Source organism: Chrysemys picta, chromosome 9 (genome assembly GCF_011386835.1).
Source record: "Chrysemys picta bellii isolate R12L10 chromosome 9, ASM1138683v2, whole genome shotgun sequence".
Taxonomy (NCBI): Eukaryota; Metazoa; Chordata; order Testudines; family Emydidae; genus Chrysemys; species Chrysemys picta.
Genome location: NC_088799.1, coordinates 5,526,113 through 5,544,493, shown reverse-complemented (window position 1 = coordinate 5,544,493; position 18,381 = coordinate 5,526,113). Strand labels below are relative to the sequence as shown.

The 18,381-nt window shown below is 38.8% G+C and overlaps 1 protein-coding gene across 10 annotated transcripts in view; it reads right to left on the bottom strand.

The window, feature by feature from the left end:
* The window catches only part of LRCH3 (leucine rich repeats and calponin homology domain containing 3), a 104,246-nt gene that overhangs the window by 49,587 nt on the left and 36,278 nt on the right, over window positions 1-18,381 (bottom strand). For all 10 annotated transcript variants that reach the window (XM_024110292.3, XM_024110295.3, XM_065557581.1 and 7 more), the window contains exons 2-6: window positions 13,916-14,060; window positions 9,711-9,837; window positions 6,079-6,184; window positions 5,795-5,931; window positions 4,734-4,843 (exon numbers count right to left, since the gene is read on the bottom strand). In XM_024110292.3, the coding sequence (XP_023966060.2) occupies window positions 4,734-4,843; window positions 5,795-5,931; window positions 6,079-6,184; window positions 9,711-9,837; window positions 13,916-14,060 (625 nt within the window). The remainder of the gene's footprint in view (window positions 1-4,733; window positions 4,844-5,794; window positions 5,932-6,078; window positions 6,185-9,710; window positions 9,838-13,915; window positions 14,061-18,381) is intronic.

Below are 18,381 nucleotides of genomic sequence, written 5' to 3'. Positions count from 1 at the left end.
CCTCATTTAAGTTACTGGGGCTCTGACTGTATGGACCAATGTGCAGGATCTAGCACTATGTTTGTTCCTCTGAGTTTGTAAAAGATTTAAGTCATGTACTAAAGTCTGGGGATGGCATCTGGAATGAAGGCAAGAATGGAACTCAGTGATGCTAAACAAAGATAATATTCATATTAGGGATCCTTCAGCAACAAAGATGGGAAGGGAACCACAACTCACTTCTTTTGGGTGAGAGGAGAAAAGAATAATCCTAAAATTGCTCAATGTAGTTAAAAAAAACCTCTGGATTTTTAAATGTATTAGCAGTGTCATGCCTTTTGTTCTATAGAAAGAGTCAATGCATACAGTGGCCCGGGGAATACATAGCTACAAGACACTGTAGTCTACTTTTAAGGCAAAAAAATATCCTAACAAAGTACTACACATTATACAGACAATGGTAATATTGTTTTTCAATTACAGACCAGCTGGGGAAAGAAAACTTTAGGTAGCATATGTAACAGTCTACATAGTGACCACATTTAAGCCACATTCACAACACCTAAATACTGGATCAAAACCACTGTTTTTTTGAAATTATAAAAGGAGAAATAAAATGAGAAACTGGTTCCCACATGACACACTACAATAATTCCATTTTAATCATGACTACATCAGTATCCTGAAAATCTAAAGAGAAACCAATTTTGCACTGAACAAGCACTTAAAATTGAAGATCAAAATTCAATAGTTTTAATCCAAAAGGAAAAATACTGTTAGATTCTATTTTCTTCATATTCTATCCCTCCTATTCAATTACAGCTTTTGAAAAATGCTTCATCATCACTGAGACCGTCTGGTAACTCAGAAATTCACAGTTACAGTTCACAGTTCCCACGCTTTCCCCTCAGAAAAATCTGAAAACAGAGGGTTACTGACTGCTCAGGGCTTTATATGTTCATTACAGACAACAGCCTTTAAGAAATCAACAGAGACTGCAGAACCTATTCCTCACTGACTAGCTGGCTGCAAGCAGCAATAATTAAGCAGTAAGACAGTGGGCAGGACATTTTTACAGCATGCTTGGGTTCCAATGCATAAGGCATGAAGCTGAGAAGTGCAATAATCACTTGAAATGCAGTGTCTTTTTGTAATGAAAATAAATTTATCCATAAAAATAAGGGGTATAAGATGTGCCACTGACATGAAGAGATCATCACTTACAGCCAGAGTTCTGAAGTCACAGTGTAATACACGCATATATGTCAATCTCCTTTCTATTCGCGGAACAGAACTACCAGAGTCTTTCAAAACTTAATCAGTACAAATGATTCTTCCTCCAGTGATCCATGTACCAGTACTTCAAACTTTTATGTCTCGCATTCCAGACTTACCCTCCCTACCTCAACACTGAACCTAGTGCTAGGCTCCTGGGAGGCACTGCTGCGGCCTCCTTTCCATTCAGTCATGCATGATCCAGTGTTGAGCTTGAGCGCTCCACATTTCAGTCTCACAGCTAAGAGATTGGGCTGGAACAGCCCAAAGGTTAAAGGTCACATAACTTAACAGGAGTCTACAGACACTGGATCGGTACAGTCAATATCTTATCCTGGTAAACTGATACAATCGTCTGAAAGGCAGGGAACCAGTTCTCTATTGAAAATAGTAGTAACAATTAAATAAAGCAATAGTTTTAAAAACTGGGTAAAACATAGGAGAGGGCACTAGTATTGTGTTTAGGATAACTTTACGTAAGTCCAAAAAATAAAAAAAAAGGGCAGTGTGGGCAAGCAGCAAAATTTTCAATTAGAAATATTTACATATAAAGAAGCCAAAATTTTCTCCTGTCAGAATCTACAATGATTTAGTGCTTCTGATTTCACTAGCAGCACTACAAGTTTGTCCACTTAATCAGAGATTTTTATATTTGCATAAAATTGCAGTGAAATTACTACATGTGATATCTGCATTATTCTTATGAATGCTATGTGACTGTTTCCCTCTTCAGTTTTGTACTGCTGCCTCCTTGAACTCAAAGGTTAAGTCAGACCAGAGCTGGGGGTTGATCTAGGCAGGAAATGCAACTTAGGGTACGTCCAGACTACCCGCTGGATCGGCGGGTAGCGATCGATCTATCAGGGATCGATCTATCGCGTCTTGTCTAGACGCGATAGATCGATCCCCAAACGTGCTCCCATCAGCTCCAGAACTCCACCAGCTTGAGCTAGTTGCCTGGGTACAATCCCTCTGAGGCTAGGTCTACACTAGCTGGGGGGGGGGGGGTCGACCTAAGATACGCAACTTCAGCTACGGCATATCTTACGTCGATTTACCTGGCCGTGAGGACGGCAGCGAGTCGACCGCTGCCGCTCCCCCGTCGACTCCGCTTCCACCTTTCGCCGCGGTGGGAGTTCCAGAGTCGACGGCAGAGTGATCGGGGATTGATTTTATCGCGTCTACACTAGATGCGATAAATCGATCCCTGATAGATCGATCACTACCCGCCGATCCGTGTAGACATGCCCTGAGATCCTAGGTACGTACTCAGGCAGTTAATCCGAGCAGCTGCCCATGCAGCCACACCGCTATTGTTAGCATGCTAGTTTAAGCAGAGCTAGCACGTGGAAGTCTACCCGAGCTGGGAATTACACCTCCCAGCTGCGGTGCACACATAACCTAAGAGATAAGACAGCCACAGGCACACACTTTCAAAGAAGTCCACCCCAGAAGGGGCAAGGCCACAAGGCCTGACGCCTGTTGGGGTGCACTCGGTGAGACCCTGAGAAAGGGCTGTGGTGCAGCTAGCTTGGTAACTGTCACACTAGCTTTGAAACCAGCTTTACATCAACTCAGGTTTAATTCCATGCTTTTTCCAATTGCCCAGGGTCACTATATAACCTCCACAGAGCAAAAGACAAAGGTCAGATATACATTCTGATTATTTTTAGTTCGGTCAGTAGCCTTTGATATCATTGACCAAAGGTTCTGTTGACTTGCCTATGGGCATTAACTGGAGTACACTATATTGTGCATGAGTTGTTCTGTTCTTTCATCTCAGAAATTCTAGAAGAAATTCTGATTTTGGGCAGCAGCTCATCTTCTCCATTGGCTCCTGCAGAAATCTATTCTCTTCCACACATATTTGCTCAATTTGCAAGTGAAGCCACTGTGGGAGCCACTAAAAGAGACTGGTAAGTGATATAATCAGCACATGAGCAACAAAGAATTCTATGCCATCTCTCTTATCCACTTCAGATATATCTACTTTCATGGTGCCTGGCAGGGATGGAGACATGGACAAAAGCAAGCCAGTCCACACAAGCTTGAAGTTAAATTGACCATCTGGAAGAAGCATCCTGAGTGGGTTCTGCCCAAGCTTTTATATTGGTACTGTGAGTAATAGTAAAATATGTGAATTCTTTCATTACATGAAACAAAAATCTTTTCAGTAAACACATACTCTATTTATTGATTTTATGCTTTTCAAAAGAAATAAAGTACACTGGAGATCAATAGCTTTAGATACAGTTGGTTGGACTGGGCAATTTATGTCACAATAAGGGTGCCCTAATTTCCTTAGCCTTTCTGAATACAGATGCTCCTTAGATCCCTGTATCAGCTTCTTTTTTGCAATATGCACTTTATTATAATAAGAAACTAAGACAGCATTATAAATTTAGCTAACAGGAGACCTAAATAATTTTAATCTAAACAGTATTCCAAATGCAGCCTCACCTGGGTCACATACAGGCTAGAATCACATACTCTGATTTATATGCCACAACTTTATTTGTCTCAAATAGCACCTGATTATGCTAGGTGTGGGTCCCTGTCCCAAAGAGATTACACTCTAAAGAGACAAGTGACTTTCAGAAAGCGTTCATGTTGACCCCATCTGGAAAGGTGCTTATCAAATGTGGGTTCCAGACTTGATGAGGAGCTGCCTGTTGGCATAAATTCTCCTTCATAGATCTTTGGTACAACTGCACAGGCTTATTTGCTTTATTCATGAATCGTGTTCAGCCCATGATGCCCGTTACAGACATATATTCCCTCTGGCTCAGTGTTAGTTTGTATGATCACTGAGACTATATTCTTTTTCTTCTAGTTAGTCTCCTACCTCATTACTTTGCTTTTCTCTTAAATGTGTAGTATAAATATATAGTGTACCCCTACTTTTCCCCTAGACATCTTAAGTTAGAAGCTGATGTGGTTGACCGTTCTAATACCTGTGTTACTGTATTAAACATTTGTGCCAAATGAAAGCCTGCCAAAAATAAAACAGTTTACTAATGGGGTGAGATCAGCACTTATACCTGTAGTTACAGCAGAACAATTATACAATCCTGTACAAAAGATTAAAAATCACAACAATGTTAGACTATAGTAGATATTGGGAAAACCCTAAGATTTTATTAAGTAAAAACATAGATTAATGTCTTAAAAATAGAACTTCCTTCTACCATAGCCTGAAGACACTAAACTTTTTTTTTGTTTTTTTCCTCGAGAGGGTGTGCCCTTTAGCACTGGCTGAATTGTGATATTACTTCATTTTTCCTTCTAAACTGTCTTGCTTGGACTCCTGCTAGAGCAGTTCACAGGGTGACACACACCACAATGTTCTTCAAGGCCACTATCGTTGGTGAAATGTACACCAACCAACAATCAGTGGATCTAGTTTCTGCCTCTTCTGAATTCAAGAGAGTAGACAAGTTTTCCCCAATCCACATCAAACAGAATATGCACAAACTTACCAAGAGCCAAATCCCATGGGCCTCCTATCATAATCAGGCAAGTCTGGAGCTATCTTGCATGCTTCTATGTTCAGGTATTTAAATATGTGGATTTTTCCTTTTATGCATATCTACAAAAAAGGAAATCCATAAATATATTTAGCACTTTATTTAATCAAAGCGCTGTACAGACATTAACTAGCTGTTGTGAACTTATAACATTCTTACAGCTCTTCATCCATTTTTTGAACCTTCTCCCATTACAAACAAACCATCATATTGAAGTGTCACAGAATAGATGTATAATAAAAAACTGGAAGCTTTTTCCAAAAACATCTGGACTGTTTGGAGCCCTTTCTGTAAGCTTGCTCATAAGGGTTTATCATGTCAATGGTCTTCTATGTGAACAAGGAGCTATATGTATTTGTAAGGGGTAAGACTTGGAACTACAGCAGAGGCATCCAAACCTTGCCCAACCTAGCTGCCAAGAGCCAGGTCTAATTTGAATCAAGCGAAGCCAATTCTAACTCCCTTCATCTTTAATATGGAGGCAGAATCTATGGAAACTATAGGTCACAGCACTTCCCATTCTTATTCAGAGGAAGCAGGTCATTCCCCAGGGCTATACATACATATTAAAGATGAAGTCAGCCATTGACCACATTGTATTTAGCCTGCAGGCTGCTGTAAAATGAATGAAAATGCATTGCGCTTTTAGGTTCCCAGTTCACTACTTCAACAGTAGAATGGCTCAAAAATGTTTTTTGTTCATAGCTCTTCCTCTCCCCCAAAGCTTACTCTGATCTAGAGCCACTTTTTTACTTATACTGTACAATGAGAATTTTATTCAAAAGGCTAACGAAGGAATTCCTGCAGTAACCACATACCTACCACCAGCAGGAGAACTAAATTAAGGGAAGTGGAAGAGTATTTCTGCCATGGGTTTCTTTAAGGTCTCTAGAGAAATACAGGTTCTTTAAAATCTTATTGTTCACAAAAGAAAGTTTTAACCATTCCGTTTCTAATCTCATTTTACATCCTCTAGTGAAAATAGCAGATTCTAATTCCAAACTTTAATTCACCTGTGCCGGGGGTGACTGTAGAGGGTTGTTATCTAGTGTGATTGTCTGAAGATGCCTGAGGTTCCGAAAACAAACAGGAATTGTTGTGATTTTATTGCAGGAGAAATCGAATCGAATCAAAGGCAATTCTGCAAGCTCTGGAGATAGAAAACAAACATTCAATCTAGCAGCTATAATAAAGAGTATGCTTACTACTAGCTCTTAGGAAAACAAGCTTTAAAAAGAATAAAAGTGTCAAAAATCTCAGTTGTTACATATGACAGACTTTTATCTGCTGATCTCACCTTCAGGTAAATGCACCAAATGATTTCTCCTGATGTTCAGGTCACGCAAAGACTCCAGACTGCCAATCTGCGGAGGTATTGTCTGTATTTCATTACAGCTCACATCCTGCAATACAAAACTACAAAGTGAGCCACTGTTTTGATACTGTCAGCCTGTTTAAATAAATCCCACTGCTAATAGGCAATTCCTGCCTCCTGGTTTTGTAGGTGTATGTACATTAACTCTGACAGGCAGTGTTTTATTTATAAACTTGTCAAAAATAAACACTTCTATGACACCTAAGATTGTCAGAGTGCTTTACTAACATTCATTAAGTTTCAGCATCGTGACAAAGTATTAATGATCTCCATTTTACAGATGGGGAAACAGAGGCACAAAATATTTTTTTCAGTCTCCCAACAACAGCAGAGCAAAGAAAAGAACGAACCCAGGAAAAATGACACTAGATCATAAAAGCTCTTTAGACAAGTTACACATTATGGAAAAAGTGAAGCTATAATGATATTTCCATGTATATTAAGTTAGCAAACTAGCATGTTAGCGTAAATTTCTATCATTCCTCCACAGATTGCCCATTTCCCATTCCTCCACAGACTCTGAAGCGGGAGAGCCTGGAGAAACACACTACCTGCCATGTACTTGATCTGGATATTTTCAAGGGCCTATCCTCATAACCTCTAGGCAATGTTACAACAACATTTAGAACACACAAAAGGATAAAATATATACTAAATTGCCAATACAAAAGCCAGCCCAGACTAAATAACTCACACAAAAATGATATTAACCTCACATGCATCTGGGCATTAGCAGGCATATGCAGCAGGCAGCCAGGGAACAAAGGGGAAGCCCTAGTAGAGCTCTGTGGTGTAGCCCTTAGCTCTACCAGTGCACTTCACTTCTCACTATTTTTGTCTTTTACTGAATGCCAAGCTTTAAAAAAAAAATCTCAAATGTACACACACACGAGGAATACTCAGAGTATATCATTAAAGAATATATGCTTGTAGGACTGAAACGTGCATGTGTGAATCCCTTATGTTTAACAATCTCTCCCACCTTGTATTTAGCTCAGATACTCTGCTTACTTTCTCCAGGCATGAAGAAGAGCTCTGTGAAGCTCGAAAACTTTTCGCTTCTGCCAGCAGAAGCTGGTCCAATAAAAGATATTACCTTGCCTTCCTTGTCTCTCCCATTAAAGAATACAGGTACTTTTGTAATTCTGTGCCATTCCCAAATATGAGTTACACGCTTATCAAGATTCTATTGCAATTGTCTCTAACATGTCAAGTTGTCTAGGTTGTTTTTTAAATCCACAAGTTCATAAACACACTGAAAAACTAAATTAAAAGCTGAAGTATTTGAAAAAAAAATAAGCTAGCTATCTGTATAGGAACGATTCCCTATACCAATTCCCACCAAGAATATCCTGGGATGGCAGATAAGTGGAATGTCCTGCAGATATTCAATAAGCCATTGCAGACCAACTGGTGACATGTCTCAGGAGGGGTAGTTGGTGGCATGGCTACCTCTCTAAAATATCACTCCCTAAGATCAGGACGTCATGGCAAATAAAGACTGCCTTAAAATAAGTCTTGCTGGGGTAGGGGAGGCTAGGAGAAATAAAACTCCAATTTCAAGCCTAAGGTGTCAGGTCAAGCTCATCCAATAGACATGTTCATGAAAACTGATCTCCATGTCAAGTGTACCTCAGAGGGCTAAGGCTGTTCCTCACAATTGACATCCAACAGCCTTGTCTGACTGTGGTAATTTGGCAAAGGCTGCTAAAGCTAAAGAAGTGAGTGAGCTACCCCAGATCATCTCTAGGACAGCTGGAAAATGAAGTAAGTAGAACTTCAATGTATCAGAGCAACATTTCTGGCTAGAGCTTTCAGGCATTCATTACAAAGACTAGAATATTGTGTCCAGTTCTGGTGTCCACACTTCAAGTTGGATGTGGAAATAATGGAGAGAGTCTGAAAGGGGATGACAAAAATCATTCTGGGACTGAAAAATAAATCTTATGATGTGAATCTTATGGGGGTTAATCTATTCAGCTTATCAAAGAGAAGGCTGAGAGGTGACCTGACCACTGTGTTTAGGTATTTTTACACAGAAAAGTTATCTGCTAGTGGGAGATTTTCAGTCTTGCAGACCAGGGCATAACAAGATCCAATGGCTGGAAGCTGAAGTTAGACAAGCACAACCTTAAAATAAGATGCCATTTCCTAGCAATGAGGATAATTAAACACTGGAACATCTTACCAGGGGTGGGGGTGGACTCACCATCACTTGGAGTCTTTACAATGATATTGGGTATCTATCTAAAATAAATGCTTTAATCCAGTTTCTGGGAGGGAGGGGTGTGTCAGGCTGGAAGGTCATGGTGGTCCCTTCTGGCCTTAGAGTCTATGAATCCCCCTGTTCATTCTCTCCCCTTGATGGGCCATGGAGAGAACAGCTCTGCATTGCACTCAACATGCTCATAACACTTGCAGCTCTGCATTAAGATAATGACTATAATCAAATCTCATGCTTCAGACGGTTGCTGCAGGGGTCAGGAAGAAATTTTTTCCCCAATGAACAATTGGCCATTTGTATTCTATATTTTTCCCCACCCCTCTGTGAAGCATTAGGAATTGACCTTAGCTGGAGATATGATGCCGGAGGTGGTGGACTCTGAGGTGGTACCTGATCACCAGATTTGGAGTTGGGAAGGAATTTTTCCCTGGTCAGATTAGTAGGGACCTTTGAGGTTTTTTTGCCTCTCTCTGCAACATGGAGCACAGATCACCTACTAGGATCGTTTGGGCATATCCCACCTAACCAATTCCCTGAGACTGCAGAGGCATTGGTGGCACCTCACTCTCTCCTGTTCTCTGCCTGTGGCACACAACAGTTAGTCTCCTGAAGACTGAAATGCTTTAGTCTAACCCAAGTTACTGGGCTCAACACAGGGGTAACTGGGCAAAAATCAATGGTCTGTGATACATAGCAGGCCAGACCAGATGATCTATTGGTCCCTTCTGGCCTTACACTCTATCAACAAATAATGTCATATATATCACCACTTGCAACTGTCTCTACCAGATATGGAGAGATCCTGGGACATCAGACTCTAGCTAATACAGTACTGTACACTCTAATTATAGGATAATATGTGTATGGCAGGGAGCCGGAGTCACCCACACGGAACTTTTATCTGGAACGCAGAATATATGATAAATTAACGTGGATGTCTTAGTAGCACTGTATTTGTTTAAACAAAGTTCCATTCTGATTCTATCTGAGGTATTTATCTGGACCCCATTACTGTTGTATCTGAGCACCTCACAATCTTTAAACTGTATTTACTCATAACACCCTAGTGAGGTAGGGCAGTACTATTATCCCCATGTTACAGATGGGGAACTGAGGCACAGAGAGACTTGCCCAAAGTCAGGAAGTCTGTGACACATCAAGGAATTGAACCTGGTCTCATGAGTCCTGGGCTAGTATCCTAATCATTGGACCATCCTTCCTCCCTCGGTCAATAAAGTTATTTCATCTCAATGAAATTTAAACCCACCAGAGCAAATCATTTATAAACTAAGGACTGAACAGCAATCATTAACAATAAGTATATACTCACAAGCTCTGTCAGGTGTCTGAGCTGTCCAATTTCTTCAGGTAGTGAGACCAACTTATTATTACTTGCTATCAAAACTTTCAACGGTAGACTACACATGTGTACTGGCAATGTTGAAAGCTGGTTTCGACTTTCGGGTAGGGAAAAAAAAAAAGTCAGAATGTGGGAAGAGACCATTTACCAATTTTAACACAACATAAGAGAATCTCAAAATCACGTACTCTATTTTGACAGGATGTAAGAGCATCAAGTCAGTTTCGAGACACATTTACAAGTGAGCTGGGTATCTTGCAGTCTCTTCTTTACACATCTTCCTTATCCTTTGCTTTACCGAGATGTGTTGTAAACAGAAGCTCTGAATCTGCTACTACTCGTGGGGATGGGGGGATAGGGCATTTTTGTAGGAGGCTTTTAGGCTCTGGGGCTTACTTCCTCTTTCAGAGTCTGGCCATATTTAGGCATCATGCAGACACCATTTTCTTATTTTTTTACTGCGGATTAGCATGTGGGGAACAGCATAGGGTAGAAACAGCGTATTATTTGCTCAGTAGAAATGTTAAATGTGTGTTTTCATTATTTAATTTGTAATAGGGCCAATTATCATGGTGATAAGCATTTAAGAAATCCTTGTTGCAATGAATTTGGACATGTTACAATCCAGTATTTGACACATCACAATTTATAACCATCAAAGCAAACATTAGGTCATGTAACTGGACTGAAACCTCAGTGAATGAATCACACAGGAAGAGTTTGGTTTATAAAACGAGAAGGCTATGATTTATTTGTAAACGGAAGCAATCAGACTGGAAAACTAGGGAAAAGTTAATGTTACCGTAAGGAGGTTTTAACAAGATACTAAACTCAAGTTTATCAGAATGTGGCATTGTTCTTCTAGTGTGTGGAGTCTAAATTTCCCACTACAAAATCCTACTCTTGAGCAGTAGACGAACTAATGTCAGCTGGCATCAAGGAATAATAATTTCAAATACACCTGTTAGAGATCACAGCAATAGGAAATCCATCTCTGACTCACATCCTATTCCTACAATGCACACCATAAAGCAAAAAAGGAAGATAAGCAAAACTTAATTGGCAAAGGGGTAACACCAGATGTAATGCAAAATGTTTTTTTTTTTCTTAACTAATATCCTTACTAGTTTGTGAACAGGGGTTCTGCATACCTCTTAAAACATTGGTTTTAATAATGCAGGTTGCAGTATACAGTTGAAGTTCAATAATAGGATACAACATGGTTATATTACTGGTCAGGAAATTAAGTTTTATTACAGATAGACATATGTATTTATGTTTTTGTAAAAAACTGTTTAAAATCTACCAGTGCAATGTACTCAAAGGAAATTCCCTGTACTTTCTTAAAAGTTGCAATTAAATACTTCTCTTTCTTGGGACATTTCTTGACAGCTAATAAGTGTGGACACTTAAAAGGCTAACAGACGAATCAGTCTTCTCTCTTTAAACTAATATATCTAGATTTTGTCCAAAGAATGCTGGCTTCTATTTCACAAGAGAGAGATTCCAGACAGTTGGAATTAAACTAAGTTTTGAGTTGTTTTTGTCAGTTATTAGTTTCCCAGCATACCCCTCACCTTACTATCAATAACCTCCTATCTTTATCTAGTTATTCAAGGAGCAACGGCCCTTATTTACAGAGCAAGGTTTTGCTTTTCAAAGCAAGAAAGGAAACCCACAAGAATGAGTGAAATTGATAGCACCAGATTCTATATTTTTAGACAATAAATCCTGGATGTGCATTTTACATCACTGATTTAAATACAAAAAAGTGCTCCTATACAATGCCTACGGTGCATAGACAAACAATATACTGTGCAATCAATACTGTGCATTCAAGAAAATTTATTGCATATATAGTTAATATAGATTATAGTCTGAAATGCACATGTGGTGGGTATTCACAATTTAAAATGTAGTTAAAACATGGTCAATAGCCACTAATTTTAAAGTTAAGTATTTTTTAAGTTAAAAACAGCTAACGTAGTACATTTTTCATCAAAAGGAAAAAAGCAATATTATGCTTTCATTGCTAATTCAATTTAAACTACTTCTGAATTACACCAGTTTTAAAAGAGGAAATATGCTTGATCTGTTCAATGTGCAACTTACAAACCCAAGAAACATTTACTTCTCTCAGCCTCACATATTTAATTATTGGCTCTATCCTTGCTCTCTATTCACACACAAAAAGAGACTGTCCAACTCTATCTTGAGTAGATTTACACTGATTACTTCCTCTGACTTCAGCAATTTGTTCAATATGCCGACTAGCTTTAGAAAAAAGAAATTCTGAGCAATTTGCACAATTGCTAGTCATCTCCTCCATGTCAGTCTGAGACATCTTATTTTCAAAACAATCTCTTAAAACAGCATTTTTACTAGCATTGGTCCATTCCTTTTATTTTAGGAATCTAGCAAGCATGAAATTATTTTTTTTGCATTCAAGATGTACTGTAAAATACCTACATTTACAGACATCTTTTATAAAAGTCTTCGCATACGGAGAACTACTCAGACATCCATTTTCTGACATTATATAACTCAAAGATGCCAATTTCTCCTAATAATGCTTAATCACTCTTGATTGACCTTTGCTTGGATAACTTAAGTCTAAACAGGATCACAAAGATTTGATATAAACAGTGTAAACGGAGCTAAAGTTGCTTGCTTTAATGTAGTGATTAAAAAAGAGAGGCCTCCAGCTACTCAGGTAGCTACCTTATTCAAAGTCTTTCCACGTGGCTTTAGTCACTGAAACGGATGTATTTATTTTGGGTCGGAATCTGTCTGCACTACTTCAGCTGCAGTTCATTTCTATTTCTTTACCTGACCCACTCCTCATCCAAGCCTGAACTTTTGATTATACCATAGAAGCTCAAGGAAATAATAAGAGTTACATACTAACTAAAGCCAATAGGAAAAAGTCCCAAAGGATTAGAAAAATCTAGCCACAGGTGATTTTTGCTATTTTATTTAAAACTAGCACGATTGCACAATTGACAATCGTTTATCGACACCCAACTGTCATCAATAAGAAGCAAGGATATTTTATTATAGACCTACAAGTGCCCTCACATCCTAGCAGATCAAAATTTGAAATTAAGTATGACTATTAACATCACCTCAGCTGCAAAGAAAAGCCAGCAACTCCAGTTTAAGGGACTCTGCCAATTTCAAAATTACAAATTATGCCTGAAAATATTTTTAAAACTTACTACACCTAAAATTAGTGTATTTTCAGCTTATTTACTTTGAGAATTTTACAACACTTTGAGTACAGTTATTTTTACCATTTCCCCTGCATAGCCAGGCTGTTAGCCATTTGCATGGGTCTTTCACACAACAATAGGAGAAAGAAGAACATGTAATAAACAGGTGCTGGTGTTAGTATCACTAGTGCTAATAATAATAAATGCCCTTTCATGTCTATAGAACTTTCCACCAGAAAAATCTCAAAGCACTTTACAAACATTCATCAATCAATACCCTTATGAGGTAGATGTCACCATTTTATAGATGGGGAAAGTGAGGCACAAAGGTGCAGTGACTTGCCCAAGATCACACAGTAAGCTGTGGTAAGGCTGGGAACAGAATTCAGATCTCCTGAGTCCCAATCCCGTGCTTTGTCTACAAGATCATCCTTCTTCTTTCATTACTTATAGTACCCAGAAAAGTTCATTTATCGTCCAGAACCTCAAGAGCTGTCATTTAAAGATCCCATAGAAAAGAAGAGAAAACAAAAAACAAATCCCTTCACATTACAGACCTGTATGAAAAAATAAATTGGAGAGAGACAGCAAAAGGAATCCAGACTAGTTAATGAGGACAAGTAAGCAATTTATCTTTCCTATGCCCTCAAATACTGGCCAGATGGGATATGTTTGAGATCACAAAGAAGGAGCAGTGGCTGACAAGATTTGGAGCAAGTATGCAGAAGTAGATTTCAGGTAGTTAACATGAATCCAGAAGTGTCAAAAATTAAGATTATTACTATCTGATGTCTCCTCATTGAGGTAATTGGTAGAGACTGGTCCAGACTGGTGAATCTGATGGCATGTTATAATACCAAGACACACAGGTTATACACTATATTTGTGTTACCTTCTAATGCTCCAAAGATTGCTAGAGTCTATAACATAGATATTAAAATCAAGATTTAAATGTGATAGTACCTGATATTTAGAAATGTTAAAGACTGTAGGTTCAGGATGGCCTCTGGGATGTAACGAATGCAGTTCTGGTACAAGTTAAGGCTCTCAAGGGAAACAAAGTGACACACTTCTGCAGGAAGTTCCGAGAGTCTGTTCCGTGACAAATCTGAAGGGAGGGGGAAAAAAAGAAAAGAAGAGAGAAACAATCATCAAATGACCTTTGACTGCATTCTTTGGGTCAGGGATTGTGTCTTCGTATGTATGGACAGTACTTTGTACATTGTGGGTGTTATAAATATAAAATAATAATGGTCACCAGCATCAAGTCTATAAAAGGTGAGTTATGTCAAATCATGTAGTTATAGTTTTTGGGTTTGTTTGTTTGTTTGTTTTTAAAGGGTGAAAGGAAAATCTTGTGTCTATAAAGACCAAAGGACAAAGCCCAGAACATATGGCTTCCTTACACACCCTAACTCTTAACAATAATGTATATGTACTACCAAATGCAAGAGAGGTTGTTTGGTGTCAATCCTAATTTCCTTTAGAGAAGCTGCCTGTTTAACAAACTGCGTGACATTTCACATCTTCAATGTCCAAACAAGGGCAAACATTTACCAAAGCAGAACTCTCTAGTCAACCCGAACTATTATTGTGCATGATAAAAAACAAATTTAATAACATTTTATTTATTCATTGTGAATTATAAAACATGCCCATCCTAGTCACATTAGAGTTAAAAGAACATACACAAAGCTTACAAGGTAAACTGAACAACAGCAACTTTTTTATCCACATTAGGATCAACAGTTTCTATTTCTTTAACCTTCACAGAACCCACCCAACAATGCAGTCTGTTCTTGAAAGCCTGGCAAATCAAAAAGGCCTTGCAATGTGTCATGAAGGTCACTTTCAAAGTAGAGGGTCCCCTCTTACTGAAAATGCCATGCCATCGGATTCTTCCTGGCTGAACCAGGAGGTTGTTGAGCCTGAGTGCCTCTGCTTATCTCAACTGTGCATATCTTATGATGAGAGATGGTTTCTAAGGTACACAGGACTCAACTAATTAGAGTTTTATACATCTAAACTATCACTTAGAATTATACCCAGAAAAACTGGAAGCCAATTCAGGTCACAGAGTACAGGAGTAAAGTGCCCCCTCTTCCCCCACCTCCGAAGGAAGCACTGCTATTTAAGTGGGTCATTACATTCTGTGCAAGCTGAAGTTTTAGAATGGTCTTCAGGTATAATGTCATGTAGAGTGCATTACAGTAATCCAATCTCAAGGTATAATTATGGCTAACTGTAGCAAAGGCCACAATGGATATAAATGTTGCAGCCTTCATGATGTGCGGATGGGAGAAAAAGAAAAGTCATGACAAATCTGCTACCTGGATATACTATTAAAACACCAAGGCTGTGAATTTAAGTGACAAATAGCAGACACACACTCACATAATCAAAGGCGACTGAAGAACTGTTGCCCTTTCTTTTGGCTGCTTCCCATAGTCTAAAAGGATAACGTTAGTGTAAACTAGGTTGAATATCAGAGAGCTAGGATATCAGTCATATTAAATCCTAATCTTGATTAGACATTGAGTGAATCACTCAAATACACATCCTGGTCCAATAAAACTGAAACAAAGCTAGGGGTATCTCACACACACACCAAACGCAGCAGACACCCCACAAACCTCTCCCTAACAGCTTCTCATTGGGCAGCTGGGGAAACAAACTAGAACCCTGAAGAAGCTTGCAAATGAATCTTTGGGATAAACAAGTCAGGAAAGATAGGAGTCACAAATTAGCAACTCCATCCATTCCTGCAGGCATGTCAATGACACTTTGTCTTCAATTGTATCAAAATATGCTGATAGATCTAAAATAATCTGCAAGGACATCTGGTTATCCATTATGAGAAAGATCAACCAGCAAGGCAACCAGTGCACTGTTTGCATCATATACAGGACTAAAGGTAGATTGATTGCGGTTTACGAAACTGGAAGACTCCAGCTACTGTGAGAATTACTACTATAAAACTTTATCAATAACATTCCTCCTTCCCCACCCCACCCCACCCCCCGCCCATCTCAGCTGGGAGATTCAATACAGTGTGATAATTGACATGATTCTTTCAGTCAAGAAACAGATTCTTGAGCAGCTGTCTAGTAAGAGATGTTGGCCTCCTACTTTCTCAAAGGGAAGTGACAATAATGGAACAGCTACCTCTACAGCAAAGAACAGATCCAATTCACAGGTTGTTGCTCAAAGCTTTTCCAGACCCTACAAAACCAGGCTGAAACTCAAGCAGGGAAGACTCCTTATTTGTCCCTGCCTTTCCTCCTTCCATCACTCTCTCCATCCATGGTTCTGCTACCAAGGGTGAGAGAATTCATAGCTAAGACTGAATTAGCTTGAACACACCTCATTGTATGAATAGTTGACTCTGTACCCAAGTGGATACATCCTGGATTAACCACGCTCTTCAACCCCTGGAACAATTCAGATGTTCAAGAATTTATAGATGCTAATGGAATCAGATAAACTTCTCTATGCTTCCTGCACAGTCATAGCATACAATTTCAAAAAGTCTTTATGCCATAAGCAATCATACTCAGCATAAGACCTCTCCCAGTGATGCTCTAGTCCAGCAGCTCCCAAACTTCATTGGTGCATGTACAACCTTCTTAAAAATTGCTGTGAAATGAGTGATGGAACACCAAGCTCACTTACCACCAATGATTACAAGTACCACATTTTGGGATCCCCTGCTCTAGACATTTCCCTTTCCAAGAGTTTGTTTGATTCTCAGTAGCATTTCTTTTTGAAAAATGATAGCAACCAAGTAAAACAACTTGGCAAAAGCTATAAAACTGCTACAGATACATAATACTCTGTATTACCCAAACTATTACATCCCCATTGGGAACCTGTCTGCTCCAATATTGTACTAAAAATGTAACATGAGAAAAGCTATTTCCAAACAAATAAAGTATCTCAACACAACAGACAAATTTCATAAACTGGGCAATGAGGGTAGCCAATTTTGTTATTAGAAATCACTAAAATCTGCAGTACACTAAAAATATTTTAGATACACAAACTTGCCATATGCTAAAGCACAACTGCACTGTGACATTCATAACATGAAAAGGAAGGTCAAGTTGCCTGCAATTACTAAAAAGTTCAAACAAGAAATAGGAGTAGAGTATAATTAAAAGAAATACAAACATGATACTTGTTTAAATATCCACTCATTTCAGGAGCTAAAATAGCTTATGTCCAATCTACTCCCTTTAAATAATTACTACAAAATCAACATCACCTACAAAGTTTAAGACTTCGTTCATGTTTCTTGGGCAAACCCACCACCGCCACCGATCCCACTGTCATTATCTCAATCACATACTCAACTCCTTCCAACACACATTTATTTCTTTCCCTCCTTCACACAGCTGTACTGCCAAGAAGATTTTAATAACCAGTCATTTAAAAAAGGAAACAGTGCTCTCAATTAACAAGTCATATTTTCTGGCAGAAGAGGCCAGGCAGTAATGGAATGAGTTGACAACTGACGTAAGAAGTCTCGATTATTCTGGTTGCATTTGAATTTTACTAACCAACATTTAAAACACAAATCAAAACAGACTTTATTGGTTGTTCAGTTCACAAGCATATGAGTACACAGTACAGAATACTGACATTCTGAAGAGCTATGTTTCCATATTTTCTGAAGGAGGAAGTCATTGCAAAAGCATGATTAAGTGTGAAGAATAAGGAATCTTGCAAAATACATTCAAAGTTAGTAAATTAGTTCACAGCATGACAGAGCCAGCAAAGCATGTGTAAAGCAAAGGCTTCACATTTTTCAAACAAGGCTTGCCTAAATTTAGTGTAACTTTTACAATTCTACATATCTCAGCGCAGTAGGAATTCAATAGAAATCTGATCAACTGGATTTGATTTTACAAGACCATCAGAACACAATTGAGTTGAGGTAGAAGTATGGACTCTAAATCATCAAAAGAAGGCCTGATGAATTAAAGATTAGTTAATGGGGCAGCAGCAGGTTTACTCAAATGGAAGTCCCCAGTTTGCCATCCTCTGCTCTAGGTTTGCTTTATAGAAGGTCCAGAAGGAGCCTCAGCAAGGGCATAAAGACATCAAATATTGCAAGGGGAGAAAGGCACTGCCACAAGAAGAGTCCAAGATGACTGTAAAATAGGAACTGCTTAATTGGACAGAGCACCTCAAGAACCTGACAGCAGAAAAGTTAGAGCAGAAAATCAAAACGACCATTTGTGAATGTGAAAACTGCAAATGAAGTGTTTCACTTGCGAATTATGAAGGCCCAACAAGTGTATATACAATACCTCTTCATTTAAAATTCCAGGTAATCCAAACCAGCTCCGTGTCCCCACCTCCTTAGCTTTGTCAATTAAGTGGAATTTTGCAATTTGTATGGTGGCATCATTAGTCTAATTGGCCAA